The sequence below is a fragment of the Euphorbia lathyris genome, chromosome 3 (genome assembly GCF_963576675.1).
Source record: "Euphorbia lathyris chromosome 3, ddEupLath1.1, whole genome shotgun sequence".
Taxonomy (NCBI): domain Eukaryota; kingdom Viridiplantae; phylum Streptophyta; class Magnoliopsida; order Malpighiales; family Euphorbiaceae; genus Euphorbia; species Euphorbia lathyris.
This window is the reverse complement of record NC_088912.1, coordinates 77,437,052-77,459,185: the sequence shown is the minus strand read 5'-3', so window position 1 is coordinate 77,459,185 and position 22,134 is coordinate 77,437,052. Positions and strand designations below refer to the sequence as shown.

Below are 22,134 nucleotides of genomic sequence, written 5' to 3'. Positions count from 1 at the left end.
TATTATAGTTCGAATATAGATACAAATAATCTATCAAACAACTAACTATACTACATATAAGTTAATCACGCACAAAAAAACTGTTAAAATGTCTAAAATATTTATTGTGTTATTAACAAAGTTACAAACAATTAATCAAAATGTATAAACTGTTTCAGTTTGTCAATAAATTTGTTTGTAAGGTTTGATATACAATTAAATAATTATTGAATTGTAACTCATCTCACTAAGATTAGGACTGTAAATGAGCCAAACCACTCATAAACGGTTTGATGTTCGGCTCGATAAAATTCAACCACGTTCGACTCAATTTATAAATGAGTTGAGCTTGAGTACCGTAAAACTCGACTCGAAAGCTCGCATGCAGATTCGATTATAGGTTTATGAACAAGCTAATAAACAAACTCGATAATAATGTTCATGGACACTCTTAAACATGTTTGGTTCGATTGTTTTTCTATTAATAGTATTTTTATAAAAGGAAAATGTAAAATTACGTAATATTGTGTGAAACTTTAATTTTATAGGTTATAAACATTTAGTTTTTTTGTTAAAAAAATTGAAATGAACATAATGAACGAGCTGTTCGCAAGTAAATTTTAGCAATAGTATTAACGAGATGCTCGTGAATGAATAAATGAGCAATTCAATAGTAGCTTGCGAGTAGCGTACTAACAAAATATTAAGTTCAAAGTCGTTATTTTTTTAATGAGTTAAAGCCGAAACTCGGCTCAACCCAGTTGGATTACCATCCTATTTAAGTAATTCATAGAATAGTAACTCTAACTAAGACAAGTCATATTCGTGGTAAATCCACCCAAAAGGAAAAAATTAACCACCTAACATGACATTTTATCCACAAAAGCAATAAGAAGGAGAATTTGGTAAATTTATAATCTGGAGAATTTGAAAAATATGTAAAAAAACTGGTCATCCCATTTTCCCACACAGTGGAGCTCGACGACAAGACTCTCTCTCTCTTCTCCTTCTGTCTGTAGCCGAAAGCGACGAACCAATGAAAAAACCACACACAAAACCTCATAAAAACAAAACTAAAAACAACCAACAAAAGCATTAACCAAAGTAATTCCCTTTTTTTACATTTCCCCCCATCTCTCTATCTTCTCAGCTTGTTCATACTTTTGCTCTCTACAGAATTCAAAAACCACTTTTTTATTTTTTACCCCTTTCTCTCTCTTTTGTAATTTTTCATTTTGGGTTCCAAAAATCTTTCCCATGCTGCAAAAGTTTCCACTTTTCTCAAAAACTGAAACGCTTTCCTCCATCTAATCTTCTTTCTCGCTGATATGTACCTCTAGAAAATGTTCCAGAGATTGGGGACGATTGTTTTCGGAGCTTGGATCGGCAGTATGGTGCCGTTTTGGTTACTTCTTTGGCCTTGAAAATAGAGATCTCTCCATTGAAATACACTTATTTTCTGTTCTAATTTCAAGGGTTTTCCTGCGTTTTCTAACTGTTTTTGGTGTGGAGCTCTGATCTTGAAAGGCTTATGCTTTTCTTGTGTTTAGAAGTTGTCTAATATTGTCCAAAACGAGTATAACGATGTTGCCTATCTGGGTTTCGCTGTCTCTAGTGGCTTTATCTTTATCTTGGCTCTTTACAATCAAACATTAAGGAAACTCAAACACTTGGAGATTTTCAGTTGCGCTCAACTTTAGTGCTGAAATTGTGATTATTACGAGGGAAAACCAGCTGGGTTTTTTAGATTTTTGTGGGCGCTCTAGGTTTTGGCTATAAGCTCCAGTATCTCCTGCCTTTGTCAGTCTCACGCCTTTCTTGCGTTGCAGGAAGTTCTCAAATGCTTGATTAGGGGAAGTTACTAGGGTTTCTGTAGTTTGGTTTTGTGGATTCAAAGAGTGGCTATTTTGACAAGCTTTACAAGGGTTTTGAATTGGGTTCAGGGAAGTGAAGTACCTGTTTTTTTTTTTTTTTTTGTTTATAGGATTTGGGGGTTTCTTGGGTTGCATTTGTTGGGGTTACCTGTGAAGATTTTGTGGTGAAATTGAATTGAAGATGGCAATGTCCTGCAAGGATGGTAAGCAACCACTGAATATTGACAATGGCAAATATGTTCGCTATACACCTGAGCAGGTCGAAGCCCTTGAGAGGCTCTATCACGAGTGCCCTAAACCCAGCTCCATTCGCCGCCAACAGTTCATCAGGGAGTGCCCAATTCTCTCCAACATTGAACCCAAACAAATCAAAGTTTGGTTCCAAAATAGAAGGTACAAGCACTCTCAATTTTCACATCCAAGGAATCTCATTTTTTTTCCTTAATTACATTCTAAAGTTAATCATTTTATGAACTGTAACCCAAAAAATTGTTCTTTATTTGAAATTCTTTCTTATTTGGGGAAGTACAAATTTATGGCTATTATTAGTACTTTTGCTTGTGTTTATGGCTGGTCAGAGAATTTAATAGAAGATTCTGATTTGGTCACTTGTAATCCATTTCTTGTAGAGAAAAAACCTCATCATAACATTGTAGTTTTATTCTTTGTTTTGAATTTCAGATGCAGAGAGAAGCAGAGAAAAGAGGCATCCCGTCTTCAAGCGGTGAACAGGAAGCTGACTGCAATGAACAAGCTTCTCATGGAGGAAAATGAAAGGTTGCAGAAGCAGGTGTCTAACCTTGTGTATGAAAATGGCTACTTTCGCCAACATACCCAGACGGTAAGCATTCCAGTTCTTCATATCGTAAGCTGATAGGCTGATTGATTATAGTGGAGTGGGTGATTAAAGCAAAAGATAAAATCTTTGAAACTGCATTTTGTGACTAAACATAAATTGCCTTTGTTTAATGTACAGCAACCAAGAGAATATATGAATGCTTTTGATTAAATTAGTAATTGAGAATGGTTGTTTTTGTTGCAGACAACGCTTGCAACCAAAGATACAAGTTGTGAATCAGTGGTGACAAGCAGTCAACACCACTTGACACCTCAGCATCCTCCAAGGGATGCGAGTCCTGCAGGGTTAGTGGGGATATGGTTGTTGGGTCATTTTCTATTAGCGTGCATTATCACCACTTTATTTTTGTGTTTTAGTGTGCGTTTGGAATATTGAATTCAGCCTTTGTATTTTTTCCAGACTTTTGTCTATTGCAGAAGAGACTTTAACAGAGTTTCTTTCAAAGGCCACTGGAACTGCTGTTGAGTGGGTCCAAATGCCTGGAATGAAGGTACCCTTTTTCCCTCTTTTCTTGTCAATCTTTTTTTAATTAACTAATATCTTAACAAAGAAAATAAAATCTCAACTTATCTAATCTTATTTCTTTATCATTCTTATTTGTAACTTCTATACTAATGTTAGGCTCCTGTATTTGTTCTTTTAACTTATTTTTAATATGCACATGCAAGAATAGTAGTCTGCTACCAATTCGAACTTTACTGTTCAAAAAGATTCGTTCCTTCAGTTGCATTTAATTAATCTACTTTATTGGTCCCTAATGTTTTTGTTATGTGCAGCCTGGTCCGGATTCCATTGGAATCATTGCTATTTCTCATGGTTGCACTGGCGTGGCAGCACGAGCCTGCGGCCTGGTGGGTCTAGAACCTACTCGGGTAAGTGCATTTTGTTGCGTTCGTCATCTATCAGTATCACTTTGGAGTTACTTTGTCTAATGAAGTACACTGTTTTTCATACAGGTTGCAGAAATCCTCAAAGATCGGCCATTGTGGTTCCGTGATTGCCGAGCTGTGGATGTGCTGAACGTGCTGCCCACTGCCAATGGTGGAACCATTGAGCTGCTGTACATGCAGGTTAGAACTAATGAATTCTTACTTACTAGTTTTGGTTGAAGGATTCTGGCGTGCATTTTCTTTAACCACAACTTTCTTTGATGCTGTAGCTATATGCTCCGACAACTTTGGCCCCTGCTCGTGACTTCTGGTTGTTGCGCTATACTTCTGTTTTGGAAGATGGCAGCCTTGTGGTGCGCTGCCCAAATACTTCAATTTGTGATTCATATCTTCTTCTCTGTTCGCTTTGTTGTATTGATAACATAATTATGTTGCATATTTTTAGATCTGTGAGCGGTCGCTTAAAAATACGCAAAATGGCCCGAGCATGCCACCAGTACCTCATTTTGTGAGAGCAGAAATGCTGCCAAGTGGGTACCTCATTCGACCTTGTGAAGGGGGTGGTTCAATTATACATATAGTAGATCATATGGATTTAGAGGTGGGTTGTTTTCTCGGCACCTTTTATTTGAAGCTTCGAATTGCCGGAATATAGGTATTAATTTGCATAATCATTTTTTCATTAGCCCTGGAGTGTGCCTGAGGTACTGCGTCCACTGTACGAGTCGTCAACAGTTCTTGCTCAGAAGACGACAATGGCGGTGAGAGTATAAGTTTTATTACCCGAGATTTGAAGCAATTAAATAGCTTATGAACTTTTCATAATTATGTAATTATGAAACATGAACGGCTCAGGAACTAATTTTTAAAGTATGCCTTCTCAATTATTATTCAGGCTCTGCGCCAACTAAGGCAGATAGCTCAGGAGGTTTCTCAAACTAATGTAACCAATTGGGGCAGACGTCCAGCAGCACTCAGAGCATTGAGTCAGAGGTTGAGCAGGTTTGAACCTCTTACTGTTTTTCTAACTATGCCATTTCATGTGTACCTGTGAATCTTATGATGTGAGCATGCCAGGGGTTTTAATGAGGCACTTAATGGGTTTACTGATGAGGGATGGTCAGTAATGGGAAACGATGGCATGGATGATGTGACTATCCTCGTGAATTCATCTCCTGACAAGTTAATGGGTTTAAATCTTTCCTTCACGAATGGATTTCCAGCTGTCAGCAATGCTGTTTTGTGTGCTAAGGCATCAATGCTTTTACAGGTTTGAATATAATTTTTGCTTCAGTCCATTGGATTTCTGGGAATTGTAATATGAAACATATTCTTCCTTAGAAATTTAGCATTAATTTAATGTTCTTTTCCATCTTCAGAATGTTCCTCCTGCGATCCTCCTTAGGTTCTTGCGTGAGCACCGGTCAGAATGGGCAGATAACAATATTGATGCTTACTCAGCTGCTGCAATTAAAGTTGGTCCTTGTAGTTTACCAGGGTCTCGAGTTGGAAATTTTGGAGGTCAAGTCATACTTCCGCTGGCTCACACTGTTGAGCATGAAGAGGTAAATATGATAGAGATTGTAATCCTGTTATGCCATGAAGTTAAGCTTGCGGTTTTCTGTATTATCTTCTCACACTCTATATTATGCAAAATTCTTGTGCATATTAGTTCTTGGAGGTCATTAAATTAGAAGGGGTGGGCCATTCTCCTGAGGACCCAATACTGCCCAGAGACATGTTTCTTTTGCAAGTAAGTATAGTTTCTTTATGCTACTCGTGGTAATGTTAGTATAAATGGTTTGATTGGGAAAAAGTAGATACCATTGAGGATGTCCATGTGATAAATTTTTATAATGACTGTCGGGATGCTGCTGCTTGTTTTAATCATATGTTCCCAGCACCGTAGCTATTCGACTTTCTACATGGCCTTTTTCGTGGTTGTATTTGCTTACACCTGTTCGGAACGGTTTTGACAGCTTTGCAGTGGAATGGATGAGAATGCTGTTGGTACTTGTGCAGAGCTTATTTTTGCTCCCATTGATGCATCCTTTGCTGACGATGCACCTCTTCTGCCTTCTGGTTTTCGAATTATTCCCCTTGATTCTGCTAAGGTTAGCTGAATTACAATCATGCATTTCATCTTAAATATGTTTTAGGTGTTAATTGTTGATGAATTAAAAAACGGTGCAGGAAGCCTCAAGTCCAAATCGCACCCTTGATCTTGCTTCTGCTTTAGAAATTGGACCGGCTGGAAACAGATCATCAACTGATTATTCTTCCAATTCTAACTGCATGAGATCTGTAATGACAATTGCATTTGAATTCGCATATGAGAGCCATATGCAAGAACATGTAGCATCTATGGCTCGCCAATATGTGCGTAGCATTATATCATCTGTTCAGAGAGTGGCATTAGCACTCTCTCCTTCTCATTTGGGGTCGAATGGTGGTCTCCGTTCACCACTTGGTACTCCTGAAGCTCAGACGCTTGCTCGTTGGATCTGTCAGAGCTATAGGTTTGCATTTATGATGCATATTTTATCTTCATAATGTCCAATAGTTTTTTGTACATTTCTTTTTCAAGATGTCAAATTATAGAATTTAATTTGATGTTTTGTTTGATTGGATTGTCATAACATTCAGGTGCTGCTTGGGAGTGGAACTACTCAAATCAAGTGGTGAAGGAAGTGAATCCGTCCTCAAAACTCTGTGGCATCACTCAGATGCTATTATGTGCTGCTCTCTGAAGGTTCGTGTGCACAACTAGTTTTACTTGTAACCATCATTGTTAATCAAAAAATTTATATGCTCTTAATGAAAGATGAATAAATATTTCTGAGTTATTCAACCTTTATATTTGAGCGAGTCTGCTAACAACTCGGCAAATACATGCAGGCCTTGCCAGTCTTCACATTTGCAAACCAAGCGGGGCTTGATATGTTGGAGACAACTCTGGTTGCTTTACAAGACATAACATTGGAGAAGATATTTGATGAACATGGACGAAAGACCCTCTGCTCGGAGTTTCCACAGATAATGCAGCAGGTTTGTTAGTCTCATCCCATAAATCTTATTGGCAACTTGTGCTTGGAAAGCTTAATCTGATGATATTACTTATTTTTCTGGTAGGGTTTTGCTTGTCTTCAAGGTGGCATTTGTTTGTCAAGCATGGGCAGACCGGTTTCGTATGAGAGAGCAGTGGCCTGGAAGGTGTTAAATGAAGAAGAAAATGCTCATTGCATCTGCTTTATGTTTATAAACTGGTCGTTTGTCTGAGATTTAGAACAAAATCCCTAGAGAGAGAACTCTAAAATGTTGTCCTGTTTTGTTGGCTTGTATGTCTTTTTTATAAAGACCAACTAGAACTACAACTACAAGGTACAATGCCTTTGTTCGTTTAATATGTTCCTTGTGTGTGCAGAGACATAGTCCTAGAAATTACTTGTATGGGTTGTATTTGACAGCATAATTTCTAGGATTGCATCAACTTTACATTCAGTTGGTTTTATTCGTTTTAATTTTCCTGCCGAAAGGTTCCCATAAAGGTGCAGTAGAAGTCGCAATTAATGCGACTTTTCTGCAGATTAGTCTCGGGTCACTTAAAATGTGTATTTGAATTTTGATGGATGTTCAATTTGTGATTATGGTTGAAGGGATTAGCTGTTGGTGGTTAAACCTTCTAATCGTTAATAGCTGGAATGAACTCTGAATAGTTGGCACTAAAATATATGATGTGAAATCATGATTACCAAACCTTTGATGTTTTGGATTATTAGTAGAAAAGATAAAAATCAGACTTCTTTTTCTTATTAATGATGAAGCATTTTGATGTTAACCCTACGGGATTTGGCTACTGATGAGCCAAAAGCCAAACCTCTTTGACAAATGGGCGTATTTATGGGCACACTTTTATGTCAGATATATAATGGAAGTAGTTCTGACTTCAACCACCTTATCATTAATTCTGGGCTTAATGTATCTTTAGCTCTAGCTCACTGTTTTCTGTATTCTTATATATTTTGAGCTCAAGACCTATTAAAATTTTCAAGTGACCTATTTGCCTCTCAATTTACTTACAATAATAATCTATTGATTTCTTGAATTTGTTTAATGTATACATATCAATTTTTTGAAAATCTTGTTATACCCTCCCACGGAGATTAGGTAAATCCTAAGTAAGAGCATCTCCAATGAAGAACTAATGAAAAACTCATTTGCTCCTCAATTGGAGCATTACCAACTACTTGGTGCACACTAAGCATTTTAAGATATTAGTATCTTGAAGGCCTAATACTCCTCCAGCCCCCTTAACTTGTCTAAATTGGTCATTTTATCCCTTCAACTTATCGAATATTCTATTTACCCATTTAACTTCATAAAAGTGGTATTTCTCACCCCCTCAACTTGTCCATTTATCCCCCAAAACATATAATATCCTATTTACACCCTTAACTTTATAAAAATGGTATTTTTCACCCTCTCAACTTGTCCATTTATCCCCTCCACAACTCATAGCCCCCTTATCTCAATAAAAGTGGTATTTCTCACCCCTTACAATCCGTCATCGAGGCCTAAATTGATATATTTTTTAAACGTTAAATCTATATTGGTGTTATTTTGTACGTGGAACCTAAATTGATACTTCCCCAAAATTATAGGCCTATTTTGGTACCTTTTCCCTACATATAATGTCTTTAACTTGTTTATATTATGTTTTTTTATATAAAAAAAATGTTATTGTTATTTGTATCTTTTATTCATTCTTTCTCTTTTCAACTTTTTTTGCTAGTTAAATTTTGATTATCTAGTTACTGTAATACAATATTATGATAATAAACACATGAAGGATCAATATAATTATCAAATTAAAACAAAATAAAAAGTTGATATTAAAAATATATATTTTCAAACTCATTTGAATAAGTGCTATTAATTTTGCACTATAAAGAGGTAAGAAATACCACTTTTATGGAGTTGATGGGGGTAAATATGATCATAAGAGGTGAGAAATGCCACTTTTATGGAGTTAAGAGGGTAAATAGGACATTCAATGAGTTGAGGAGGGGTAAAATGACTAATTTGTACAAGTTAAGGGGGTGGGAAATACCATTTCTATGGAGTTAAGGGGGTAAATAAATAGGACATTCGATGAGTTGGGGGGGGGGATAAAATGACCAATTTGAACAAGTTAAGGGGGCTGGAGGAACATTAGGCCTATCTTAAATTAACAACCAAAAATAAAAAAGTAGACGAAATATTTCTGAAGGTATGAAAATTTTAGCCTTAAATGTTGATTTTCTAAAGGTTATATCTTTAACAAAATGTGAGGCCGCTCCTAAGACTTGAACCCGTGACCTCTCAGTACATGACAACAACGTTTACCGTTGCGCCAAGGCTCGCCCTCAAATTAATATCTCTATAAATTAAAAACATTTCATGGTCCCAACATTATTAATTTATAGAGGTTTTACTGTAGAATGAGTACAAATAATCTAATGACAATCTAGTAAATATGCTAAATGGCAAGACAATAATTAGATGGTGGAAAAATAGTAAATAGCACATAATGCATAAATGACAAATTCGATAGAACTTGGTGATTACGTCATCTCACACAGCATGTGGTGTGTTTCACACACCGTGTGGTTGAAACAAGGACAAGCCACACATCATGTTGGACAAACCATACGTTGTGTGGATTAACGAGAAAGAAACAGGGGCCAATCTTGCCATCCACACGCCATGTGGGGTTTTCTTCTTCCTCTCTATGGCTTCCTGTTTGTAATTATTTAATAAACAATGTGTGTACATCATATTGCTTTTTACAGAATCGAACTTCTAACTCTGACTCATTTTTGAATCAGAGTTTCTGCATAACTCTTGCACTAATCTTAAAATCTAACTCTCTCTATATTTTTCAACTCTCAATCAACTCTTTATTTATAGATGTTGAAGAGTCGTGTTTGAAGTGTCGTGTCCGTTGTGGAGAGTCGTGTCCGCTGTGAAGAGACGTTTCTATCCACCCGAACGAACGCGTTTCTTTGGAATTTAACCATGTGTATGTTGTGCTTGCAAAATTTCTGATCTTACCGAGAATGGAAATTCTCGGCCGAGAATGAGGAACTGATTTTTTGGTCTTCGGAACAAAGGAAGGAGGTGACTGGCGACGCGTGTCGCGACCGAGAATTTGGGATTCTCGGTCGCGGCCCACAATTCTCTACCGAGAATTGGGATTCTCAACCGAGAATAGGAATTTTTCTCCCGTTTCTGACTTTGTTCTCGTCTTCCTCGTATCGATGTGCTGATTTCTTTGTCTTTTGGCTCCTAACTTAGGGTTTTTCCTTCGTTTTTGACCTCTTTTCGTTCCTATTTGGATTTTACCAAATATTTAGGTACCTTGCATGAAAGAAACATATTCGGAAGTAAAAGTACTCTAAGTAGATATAAACAGTACGAATTCATAGCAAAACTGATGTAAATATTAATGATATTTTAGGTATATTTTGGACTTAACACTTCCCTTCGAACCACACATCGTGTGGACCCTGTTCCATTTGGATCCCTTTCTCCTTCATGGATGTGATGTCTCTCAAACGACGTGTTGATAATATGACACATCGTGGGGGTCCGATTATTCACTCGACATGTCACCTTCAAAATCCGAGATCTCCAATATTGGCTTGGTAATCTCACTATTTCAGGGCATGCTGTCCGAACCTTATGGAGTCCTCTTGAATGCTTGCTTGACCCCCACATGATGGGATGAACGGATTTATGTTATCATCATTCTCCATTTCTTGAAAAGATTTGGACCCAAGTCTTGTATAAGATAAAGCAAGAATAAGTGTCCTTACAAACGTCATTTGATCCATACACGCAAAAACTTCATTCTCAACATGCTAAGGCTCGGGGTGGCCACCTAGTACGCCGTCTCATGGGTTAGTATTACAGTGGCTTCATGTTCATTCTTCCACCTAGGTTCTTTGTGGCTATTCAAGTTTTCTGTCACGAGCTTATAGAAGGTACACATTGCCACAAAATTACCCATAGATTCACATCTGGTATTCACCAGAACTTGCCTTTCATTTGCTACCGGTACTGCAACAGGTGGAATTAGCACCAATGGTAGCCTTTCTATAATGGCCAACTTTTGATCCAGGAAACTGTATTTACTTCCACTGTCAATGAGGATCATAATAAGCTTATTGTTAATAGCTCATTTTAATCTGAAGGTGTTGTTTGTCATTCCACCATCCATAGCGTGAATTGATAGTGTAGCATGCTCAAGAGGATCCTCCTCTTCAACCTGAGTTACTTCATCCTCATCAACTAACTTTTCCTCCCTAGGGTCAATCTCTACCAAGTTCATAGCATTGACCTTCTAGTGCACTGGTGTCGAGGGAAGTATTTTTTCCCCACAACACCAACAAGTTCCAGGAACATTTTTATAAGGGGTGTCGGTGATAAGTTTTGGGTGTCTGGTTTAGGTGTAGAGGTTACAAAAGGACTTTGATGGCTGGTTTGGTGGCTTGTAAACGGAGATGAAAGTAGGTTGTTAAACCCTAAAGTTTTGATTTGATCTGAAGCTAGTTTTGGATTTTAATGTCGTTATTACTTCTTTCAAATGAGTTTTCTATTTAGCTTGTTTGATGGTTGTGTAAATATCTTTTGGTTCACGAGAACGTACATCAGTTCTCAGCTAAGGTTAGAGCCCTGAAATGAAGCTGGAAACCTAAAAGCTTTCCTTGTTAGCACGGTGAATCTTCTACATCTTTAGTTTTAGCTCCTCAAATTCTTCTTGGTATTCAAGGACTGTGGCAGATTGTGTAAGTTTGGACATCTGCTCCACAACATCAACAGTCTCTGTTTCCTAAAATCGTTTGCTTATCTCCTTCACAAAGATTTCCCAGTTAATGACAGACTAACCCTTGACCCTATTTTTGAACCATTTCTCTGCCTTGGTCTCCAAGTACAGATCTACCAGGTCCAACTTCCTAGCTCCTGCGACCTCTTCACCTATATAGTACCCGAACTAGATCTTTAGGATCCTATTTCTTTCTCTTCAATCTCTTTTTTATTAATAAAAACTTTCCATGACCTACTTTCCAACTTTATGGGAGTAGGGGCAACCAGCTGGAACTGTTCGATTTTTACGAGTTGACGGACTGAGAGAAAAAAGTCTCTCTACGGCTGAAGAATAAGCGTGTTCTTGGGCCATCGTAGATTGATCCAAGGCTCCCACTCACGCTACATCGCTGACTGTATAGGAGGACTTGTGTCACAGCTTTCTTAACCTTCTCTCATCTGCTGGTCTAAAGAACCAACCTAACAAACAAGGTAACTAAAAAATCGTCTCCGGGAAAGCTTTGGAAATATTTCTCACATTTGCTCAGCCAGTTCTCCACCTCAATACCATCAAAAGTAAGGAAGAGAGCATTTGGGTAACAGTTTGGTGAAATAAGGATTTGGGTTAGAAGATTCAGGGTTGGTATTCAGTGGGTAGTTGCCTAGGATCCATTTTCATGATTGAGAAGGATAAATGAAGAGTTTCCATTGTCTGTTGAGAACTGGACTGGGGGTTTTTGGGAAATTGGGTATAGGACTAGTTAGATTGTATCATTTGGGAAAGAGTTGATTGAGATTTTACCACCTCTTCAATGGAGTTCTGTCCTTTAGTTTGCTCTCGTTTATCCAAATGCAGACTCTAAGCTACTTGAACCTCATTGAGCTGAGATTTAATTGCTTGCAAGTTGGTGATGGTGAACTCCCTTTGCTCCTTCAACTTTGCATTTATGGATTGAATCTGTTGTTCTACAGCTTCCATGGCCAAGGCTTGTGCGAGTTTAACTGTTCTAGTTTGTATTTCAGTACCAACCAAATCAATGGAAAAGCTGAGAATCATAGTCAATATCAGATCTAGAATTCTGACTAGAGAATAATCAGAAATGAGGTAGAAGAATGAGATAAGAAAGAGAGAGAAGGGAGAGAAAGAATATAATTAGAAAGAGAGTGATTTCATTAATCATTTGCATGAGTAGCTGGTATAAAAGTATTCTCTTTAGAGCATGTCCAATGGTGGCACCACCAAAGTGGTGCCACCTAGATATAAATCAGACCCAAAAGTAACAAGCCAACAGAGGTTATGTAACTTTAGTATTTTTTGGGGGCCAAAATAAAAATAAATAAATAATGATTAAATTAGTAATTAGTCAGTAAAAGCAAGGTAGTGGAGGTTTTGACCTTGTTCCTCCGTACACTCACAAATACTGAAATTAAAGAATAAAAAATATTAAAAAACTCATGGTGGCAGACAAAGGTCACAAAGTTCAAGATTTCAAAGTTACTGTATATAACTTTTATAAATTGAGAACAATGATGTCACTTGCACTTTAATGGTTGGGTGTTGCAAGCAACCCATTAGAGTTGCTCTTATATAGAGAGTAAGGCCCTGTTCTTTTTGACTTAATTTCAGCATAAGTCAGTTCAGTTCAGTTAAGTTAAGTTCAGTTAATTATTTAGTGTAGTTAAGTTAAGTTAAGTTAAGTTCAGTTCAGTAGTATTCAGTTAAGTTAAGTTAAGTTAATTTAATTTAATTTAATTTAATTTCAGTCAAAAAGAACAGGGCCTAAAACAAAAGAAATAATTACACTGCTGTACCATATAAGAGTACCATAAAACATCTGGCTAATAACAATTCCTAACAAACTATATAACTCTCAGAGCTATTTAGGGAATTCAAAATAGAATGCAACATAATGCAAATAAGATATTATTAACTAATGCAATTCAACAACTAACATAATTGATAAATAGCTGAACTAGTCCTTATTCTTTCTTTAGACATATGTGACATTGGTATTGTTACAAAGTCGTCTACTTAAGCAAAATATGGATTCATGGCAACCGCTATTTGTGAACTTAAGTGGTTGGTTTATTTACTTATTGAATTCAGAATCAAGCCTAACTTGCCTATACCATTGAGTTGTGAAGAAGAAAAAGGGGATCAACGTATAGTTCAAGGCCATAATGATTTAACAATACAAATGGATCATCTGAAAGTGAATTAATTAGAAACTATAAAATTAATGAAGACTGCTAGAGTTAAAATGAGAAGAATATATACACACACATGGAGTATCTAAAAAGTAAAGCCTTGTTGTTATTTATATTACATACATTGATCATCAGCTAAACGTACATAGAATAGAATAATTGAAACAAAAGTGGCGGGAGAAACCCACTCCTAAGAATCCACCTAGAAAAAACCTAAGAGGCTACATAAATAAATATGATAAAGATGGAAACTTTCTGCTCATCCAAACCAAAGGGGAAACTTACTTTAGGAATAAAAAACAACTAAATAATCATATCCTTAGTAATTGCAGCAATACAGCTTGAACTCCTAGCAATTCCTCCACTGTTCTTAGGAGCACCTTTACCACCAAAAGAAGGAGCTCTTTTAGTGTTTTTCTTCAACATTTCCCTCATAGCCTCAGCTTGAAACAACACAGGATAAGCTCTACCATATTTGTTAAATCTAGAACAAGCATTCATATGAGAATTCAGAGCATCTTCCATTTTTCCCCCATTTTTCTCCTTCTCTTCTTTCACAGCTTCAGAACATAAACCACATATCCACTTCCCCAAAAACTTGCTCCGAATCTTCTCAATATACTCCGCCGTGAACTCTTCACTCATTCCACAGCACTCACATTTGGCATCTTCGACTTCTGATATCGCCGGAAGCTCATTTGTTATGTCTTCTTTGCTTAGTTCAAACGAGATGTCGGATTTTGTCCGGTGAAGGTTATTGTTTGAACGCCTAAGAGGTGGTTTTGAGAAGTTAATGCTAGAAATCGCCTCTCCACTTGGTGGTGCCATAATTTGAAGTTTCTTTTTAAATCAATTAGGGTTGTATTATATATAATGGTTTAGGTGTGTTAATTGACAGTAAATCGTGTGGATATTGAAGAATCAGCTGTCAATTATGGATATGAAAACCGTGAACAATCGTGAAGTTGCTACACCTTTCCAGAAAAAATAAAGGCAAGTTTGTGTATGCATCAGTTTCATCAGTCTCATAAAAGCATGAAGATATTTTTTTAAATCTTCAACTGTTTCTTTTCCTTTTTTGAGCATTTCCTTTCTGCTTAGAATATTAAAGAAAAGAAAGAAAGAAAAGAAAAGTGAGCTTTTGTTTATGAATTAGGATAATGGAAATGATTATTTTGCTTCTTAAACTTAATTGAATGCATATTAAGTTATACCTAAGCTCTAATTGGTTGTGACCATCAACCATTTATTGCAAAAGTGATTACTTCATTTAAATAAAAATGGTTTTGACAGACACTTTGCAGTCAGTTGTGCTCGGGGTGGGGGTGGGGGTGGAATTGCGATTCTATGGAAACAAAACATCTCAGTTAGCCTCTTGAATTACGGCAGCAACTTCATTGACGTCATTGTTTCCGCGGAGCAGGGTAGGGAGTGGCGATTCACTGGGTTTTATGGTTTTCCGGAACGGGGCCGCCGTGCCCTCTCCTGGAGATGCTTAAAGGATCTATACAGAATCTCTGATTTGGCCTGGACAGTGTTAGGAGATTTTAACGACATGTTATTTGCTTTTGAGAAAAGAGGAGGACGACGGCAACCACAACATCTTCTCTCCGGTTTTAATGAAACCTTGGATTTTTGTGAATTATCTGAAATCTTTATGAATGGGTACCGTTTCACTTGGAGGAGATGTAGACAAGGAGAAGCTGACATAGAAGAAAAACTTGAGAGAGGAGTGGCAAATAAGGCGTGGCATGAGGCATTCCCAACAGCTAGAATCTTAAACATCATCACTACTCAATCCGATCACTCGGCTTTGGTTCTAATTCTTGCAGATCAAGTCCAACCTGTTATTAATCGGTTCAGATACGAAAATGCGTGGGGGTTAGAGGAGGGTTGTAAACAAACAATCCAGTCTGCGTGGAATCAAAACACTGAGGGGAACTTCACTTCTCGGCTACAGGCCTGTCGGTCAGCGGTCCGTGACTGGGGTAGTAACTTCAGAGTTCGGTTTCGGGGTAGAGCAAGACGCCTACATAATGAGTTAGAGACTTTGAGGGGTTCAGCGAATACTGTTGCAATCAGGGTCAACACAGAACTTGAAAGAGCTAGACAGGAACAGGAACTATACTGGAAACAACGAGCAAAACTTCAATGGCTAAGAGAGGGAGATCAAAACTCCCGCTTTTTTTCACTCCTCGGTGCGATATAGGAGGCAGAAAATGACTTTGTAGGTTTGTGCAATGAAGCAGGGATTTACAGCACATGGAGATCGGGGTTAGCCGTACAGATACAAAACCAGTTCTTATCTCTGTTTCAATCGCAGGGTGACGTCGAACTTGATATTATTGAAGGTATTCAGGCCCGTGTTTCCCCCAATTTTCAAAAAATGCTTACAAAAGCCTACACAGCGGTAGAAATCGAGAAAGCAGTTGCAGCGATGCACCCAGACAAGTCCCCAGGACCCGACAGACTTAACCCGGGCTTCTTCAAGCATCATTGGAATATCATTGGGACGGAACTGACGTCTTTCTGCATATCCTGCCTCAACTCAGGTTCGTTTCCATCTGAGCTAAACCTCACAAACTTGGTCCTTATCCCTAAAAAGTCTCCTCCGGCTAACATATCAGATCTTCGACCGATAGCCCTCTGTAATGTTATTATTAAAATCATAACGAAAGCCATAGCTAACCTTCTGAAATAGGTCCTCGACTCTATCATCTCACCCTCCCAAAGTGCTGTCGTGCCAAAAAGAGCGATTACCGACAATGTCATGGTGGCCTATGAGGTGGGACACGCGCTGAAATTGGGAAAGGGAGGCAGAACAAGGTATGCAGCTTTGAAAGTAGATATGACAAAAGCATATGACAGAGTTGAATGGGCTTTCCTTAGAGCAATAATGTTAAAACTTGAGTTTCTGGTAAAGTTTGTTGATCTGGTTATGGGCTATGTGACGATGGTTGAATACCAAATTGTTAACAGAAATGTAGAGTTTCCAAAATTCAAACCGACAAGGGGCCTAAGACAGGGAGATCCACTCTCTCCTTATCTGTTTATCATCTGTACGGAAGGTCTATCTAATTTACTTCACAGAGTTGAGGAAGAAGGCAGAATTCATGGTTGCAAAATAAGCCGAGGGGCACCAATGGTCTCCCACCTACTCTTTGCCGACGACAGTTATTTCTTCTTCAAAGCTACTAAGGAGGAGTGTGAAGTGGGTCAGGAAATCTTCCAGAAATATGAACTTGCCTCGGGACAGAAGATAAACTATGGCAAATTGAAGATTTCTTTCAGTTCAAAGGTTTCAGACGAAAGACGACATGAATTAACGACTCAGATGCAGGTATTACAAGCTGTTGGAAATTAGGCTAAGGTATAGCAGCAGAAATATAAATTTTTTAACCTATTTCCATTAACCGTAGGATCCGTTAATCGTTATTTCATATAAAGAGGGATAAGAAGAATTACCTTTTGATGATCAATCTACCGTTGTTAATGAAGTGCCCACAACTCTTCTCCAAGTTCCCAAACACGAAATAAAACACGGGAAGATTAATTTAGAATCAACCGTTGAATAGCAACCAAAGTAGATTGCCTCTAACTAATCAACACAAGATCAAGGATAAGAGAAATAGATGAAATCAATTGATCGGAAAGAAGCCGTAGAAAATCTCGTCTTCGAATTAGGGGTGTCGAAATTTTCTCTCTCTTGCACTATATGGATTTCGAAAATCTCAATAGGGGATTAGCACTAGGATTTCGAAAATCCCATAGGGTGGGGTATTTATAATCTCTTGTATCTAATCCCTAGTTAGATAGAATTAGGTTACTGAATAGGAATTCAATTCGGAATAGAATTCCTAATTATTATCTCATTATATATCTAATATATTAAGGATAATAATAATAACCTTATTGCATAATAATAGGAGTATTATAATCTAATTAAAACTCCTAACTTATTTATCTCTTAATTAATTTAATTCATAATCCTAATCCAATTAGGTTTAATAAAATCAAATTAATTATTCATGTATATCACTACATGAATTTCGACCCCCCCTTGGTCCATGGGCCTTATTGGGCTCAATTGGGCTTCCATCAATTAATTAACATCTATCTCTCTTTTAGGTTCCAAGTCTTATGTGTGACCCATTACGTTCTTATTGCTTCTAGCCGTATGCAACGTTATTAAATTAATTTTCAAAGAATTATATTTAATCTTTGCATAACGGAATGATGTACAGAGTATGTGATTAGCAAGTCCGTAATCATTCCCCCAGAGCTATAAGAAGACAGGCTGATTCTGTCGTTAACCTTTCCGTATTAGTTATAGTATAATTCGATCCTTTATCAACTACATCCTTGAACTGAATCTTATGACTATGGGTGATGTCAAGTCACATATAGCGAGACATTCGTTTTCCTTGTACAGACCGAGTCAACTCAAATAGATAGGTTAAGTGAAATCTGTATTTCAAGTCTTAAGCTATCACCTTACAAGGATTTAGAGTCGAGTCTTCCACAAGCGATCCTTGGATCTATCTCCCATTTATCGGGAGTGATAAATGCTCAATCCAATATATAACGATCCCGCAATCACTTCTTGTGATACCCAACATCTACTGTTCACACCCCAGAGTCATCTCTGTTAAGGATCGTGTTACACCAGAGTCAAAGCGTCACATTCTGTAATCCAGAATACCAATTAATATTCCTTTGAGTCTGAGGATTAGTTATACCTATTAATACCAATGAGATGAACAAGTGACAAGCATGAATCTACCCATCCTGTTATCTCAAATCGGATCCCCAATCCTAATGAACAACTTTTCATCGGATCTATGTAACTGTCCAGATATCTGTATATATGAAGCTTGTGAGATCAGCTTTCTGTCGGACAGAAGACATTGTTACATACAAGTCTCAACAGTGATATATCAATCCTAAACATATCACTTGACTTGGGGTGGTTTTAAGTTTATTAGTTTATTATAAAGTTTTGTCTCACTTCATGCTTGTATGAACACTTTATAATCACTTTAAACAAACTTACGGATTTCCTTTTATTAGACTTTATTTAGTGCTTAAAAGGGATTGCATTTATATAGTTATAAAACATATATCTCATTAAAACAAATGATATAAAGAACAATTCATTTATATTAAGTTTGTATCCTAGAACAATTGTCTATAGGACACTAAACCCCAACATACTCCCACTTTGACTAAAGCCAATTGTTTCTAAAACTTATCCCAGTAGAAGTTAAATGACGATCATGTACTCTCTGGGTTAAAGGCTTTGTCAACAGATCTGCAACGTTGTCCTCTGTAGGTACTCTTTCTATTCTCACATCTCCTCTAACCACAATCTCTCTAATGATGTGGTATCGCTTAAGGTAATGCTTGGACGCATTATGAGACCGTGGTTCCTTTGCTTGCGCAATGGGTCCATTGTTATCACAATACAGTGTAATGGGATTTACAATGTCAGGCACCATACCAAGTTCTGTAATGAACTTTCTTATCCAAACCGCTTCCTTTGATGCTTCCGCAGCTGCGATATACTCTGACTCGGTCGTAGAGAAAGCTACGCTTCCCTGCTTGGAACTCTTCCAAATGACCACGCCCCCATTCAAGATAAACAGGTATCCTGATTGGGATTTAAAATCATTCTCATCTGTGAGATGACTTGCGTCTGAAAATCCTTCTATTTTCATATCACCTTCTCCGTACACTAGGAACATATCTTTAGTTCTTCTCAAGTACTTAAGAATGTTCTTGACGGCAATCCAATGCTCGTCTCCCGGATTCCCTTGGTAACGACTCGTTACAGATAACGCGAACGCTACGTCAGGTCTAGTGCATAGCATAGCATACATAATCGAACCGATTGCGCTGGCATACGGGACTACAGCCATGCGTCTTTTGTCATCATCGGTTTTAGGACATTGATGATTGTTTAACTTTACTCCATGTAGCATGGGTAAGTTACCTCGTTTCGATTCAAGCATGCTAAACCGATTTAGCACCTTTTCAATGTATGTAGCCTGTGAAAGACCAAGCAGTCTTCTCGATCTATCTCTGTAGATCTTTATACCAAGTATATAAGCTGCTTCACCAAGGTCTTTCATTGAGAAGTTACCAGATAACCATACTTTTACTGACTGTAGTAAAGCAATGTCATTTCCCATTAATAATATATCATCCACATATAGTATGAGAAATGCTATAGAGCTCCCACTTGCTTTCTTGTAAATGCAAGCTTCTTCGCAATTTTGTTCGAAACCAAATTGTTTTATGGTTTCGTCAAAACGCTTATTCCAGCTTCTTGATGCTTGCTTGATTCCATAAATGGATCTCTGAAGTTTGCAAACTTTATTTGCATCCTTTGATATGAAACCTTCAGGCTGCATCATATATACATCCTCAAGCAGGTTTCCGTTTAGGAAAGCTGTTTTCACATCCATTTGCCAAATCTCATAATCGAAATGAGCGGAAATTGCAAGCATGATTCTGATTGATTTGGACATAGCCACAGGAGAGAAAGTTTCGTCATAATCAATTCCTTGCTTCTGACGATATCCTTTCACTACTAACCTAGCTTTGTAGGTGCTAACCTTTCCATCCATGTCTGTCTTCTTTTTGAAGATCCACTTGCACCTAATGGGTATTATCCCTTCGGATGGATCAACCAAAGTCCACACTTGGTTAGTATACATGGAATCCATTTCAGAATCCATGGCCTCAAGCCATGCTTTAGAATCTGGACTAGTAAGAGCCTCTTTGTAGTTTTCGGGTTCGTCGTCTAACACGGGAACCTCATTATCATCTCCCACTAGAAAACCATATCTAACTGGGAGTTCACGAACTCTTTGTGATCTACGAATAGGTGGCACTGGAGTCTCATTTAATGGGACTTCTTCGGGTACCTCAACCGCCTCTGTTGTTTCAGTCGGTGTTTCTTCTTCTTGAACTTCGTCAAGTTCAATCATGCTTCCCTTTTATGTTTCTTCGAGAAACTCTTTCTCTAAGAAGGTTGCGTACTTGGATACTATTACTTTCTGATCATCTGGATGATAGAAGTAATATCCCATAGTTTCCTTAGGGTATCCAATGAAGAAACATTTATCAGATTTCGAATCTAGTTTGTCGGACGCAATGCGTTTGACAAATGCTGAACAACCCCATACTCTCATAAATGAAAACACGGGTTTCCTACCAACGAACAATTCATATGGTGTGGAACTAGCGGATTTAGTTGGTACTCGATTTAGGGTGAAGAGGGCAGTTTCTAAGGCATAGCCCCAGAACGTCTTTGAAAGTAAGGCCATGCTCATCATGGATCGTACCATATCTAGTAGGGTACGGTTTCTCCTCTCGGACACACCATTGTGTTGTGGTGTATAGGGAGGTGTCCATTGTGAGCATATCCCACATTCAGTTAGATAATTCAGAAAATCATCTGAAAGATATTCGCCACCTCGATCAGATCGAAGCGTCTTTATTTTCTTTCCTAATTGATTTTCTACTTCATTCTTGAAGCATTTGAATTTCTCAAAAGCTTCTGATTTGTGCTTCATCAAGTAGATGTAACCATATCGGGTATGGTCATCTATGAAGCTTATGAAGAATCTGAATGCTCCTCTTGCTTGGACTGACATAGGACCGCATACATCTGAATGAATGAGTAGTGTCTGATACACGCTCATCTTTATTGCTAAAGGGTGTCTTTGTCATTTTACCTTTTAAACACGATTCACATGTTTCCAATGATTCGGGATCGATTGGATCTATAAGCCCATCTGAATGTAGCTTTAGCATGCGTCTCTTGTTTATATGGCCTAAACGACAATGCCACAAGTAAGTTGAATTATCTAGCTTATGTCTTTTGGTATCAATTGCAAAAACAGGAATTTTGTCATCTAACACATAAATCCCATTTTGTGATATTCCTGAAAAATAAAAGATCGAATCTTTATAAAAATTGCAACTCTTGTCTTTTAATGAAATATGAAAACCGTCGTCAATAAGACGGCTAATAGAAATAATGTTGCGAGACATTTGAGGAACGTATAAACAGTTCCTTAATTCTATTACAAGCCCAGAGGGCAAATTTAAAACATAATCTCCAATTGCGAGGGCGGCAACTCTTGCTCCATTTCCCACTCGCAAGTTTATGCTTCCTTTCTTTAGTTCCTTAGTCTGTTTTAGCTCCTGCATATTTGTACAAATATGAGATCCACATCCGGTATCAAGTACCCAAGATTCAGACTGTGAAACTGTATTTATTTCAATATAAAACATACCAGATGCTGAAGCACCGTTATTTTCCTTCTCGTGGAAGGTTAGGTACTCCATGCAGTTCCTCTTCCAATGCCCCAAGTCACCACAATAGTAGCACTTTCCTTTGGGCTTCTTTAATTCCTTTCCCTTCGTTTCGGTGAGCACAGCCCCCTTGCTTTTATCAAGATGGTTT

At 37.7% G+C, this 22,134-nt stretch overlaps 1 protein-coding gene across 1 annotated transcript; it reads left to right on the top strand.

The window, feature by feature from the left end:
- The first annotated feature begins 1,089 nt into the window (after positions 1-1,089).
- LOC136222404 (homeobox-leucine zipper protein ATHB-15) lies at positions 1,090-7,103 on the top strand. Its single transcript, XM_066010138.1, has 18 exons — positions 1,090-2,246; positions 2,535-2,694; positions 2,896-2,996; positions 3,112-3,202; positions 3,489-3,584; positions 3,669-3,782; positions 3,872-3,955; positions 4,048-4,203; positions 4,289-4,363; positions 4,498-4,604; positions 4,680-4,872; positions 4,982-5,167; positions 5,275-5,355; positions 5,582-5,716; positions 5,796-6,121; positions 6,249-6,354; positions 6,501-6,650; positions 6,735-7,103. Exons 1-18 carry the CDS (start codon positions 2,035-2,037, stop codon positions 6,879-6,881), a joined length of 2,520 nt encoding a protein of 839 aa, XP_065866210.1. The 5' UTR covers positions 1,090-2,034; the 3' UTR covers positions 6,882-7,103.
- The last annotated feature ends 15,031 nt before the right edge of the window (positions 7,104-22,134 follow it).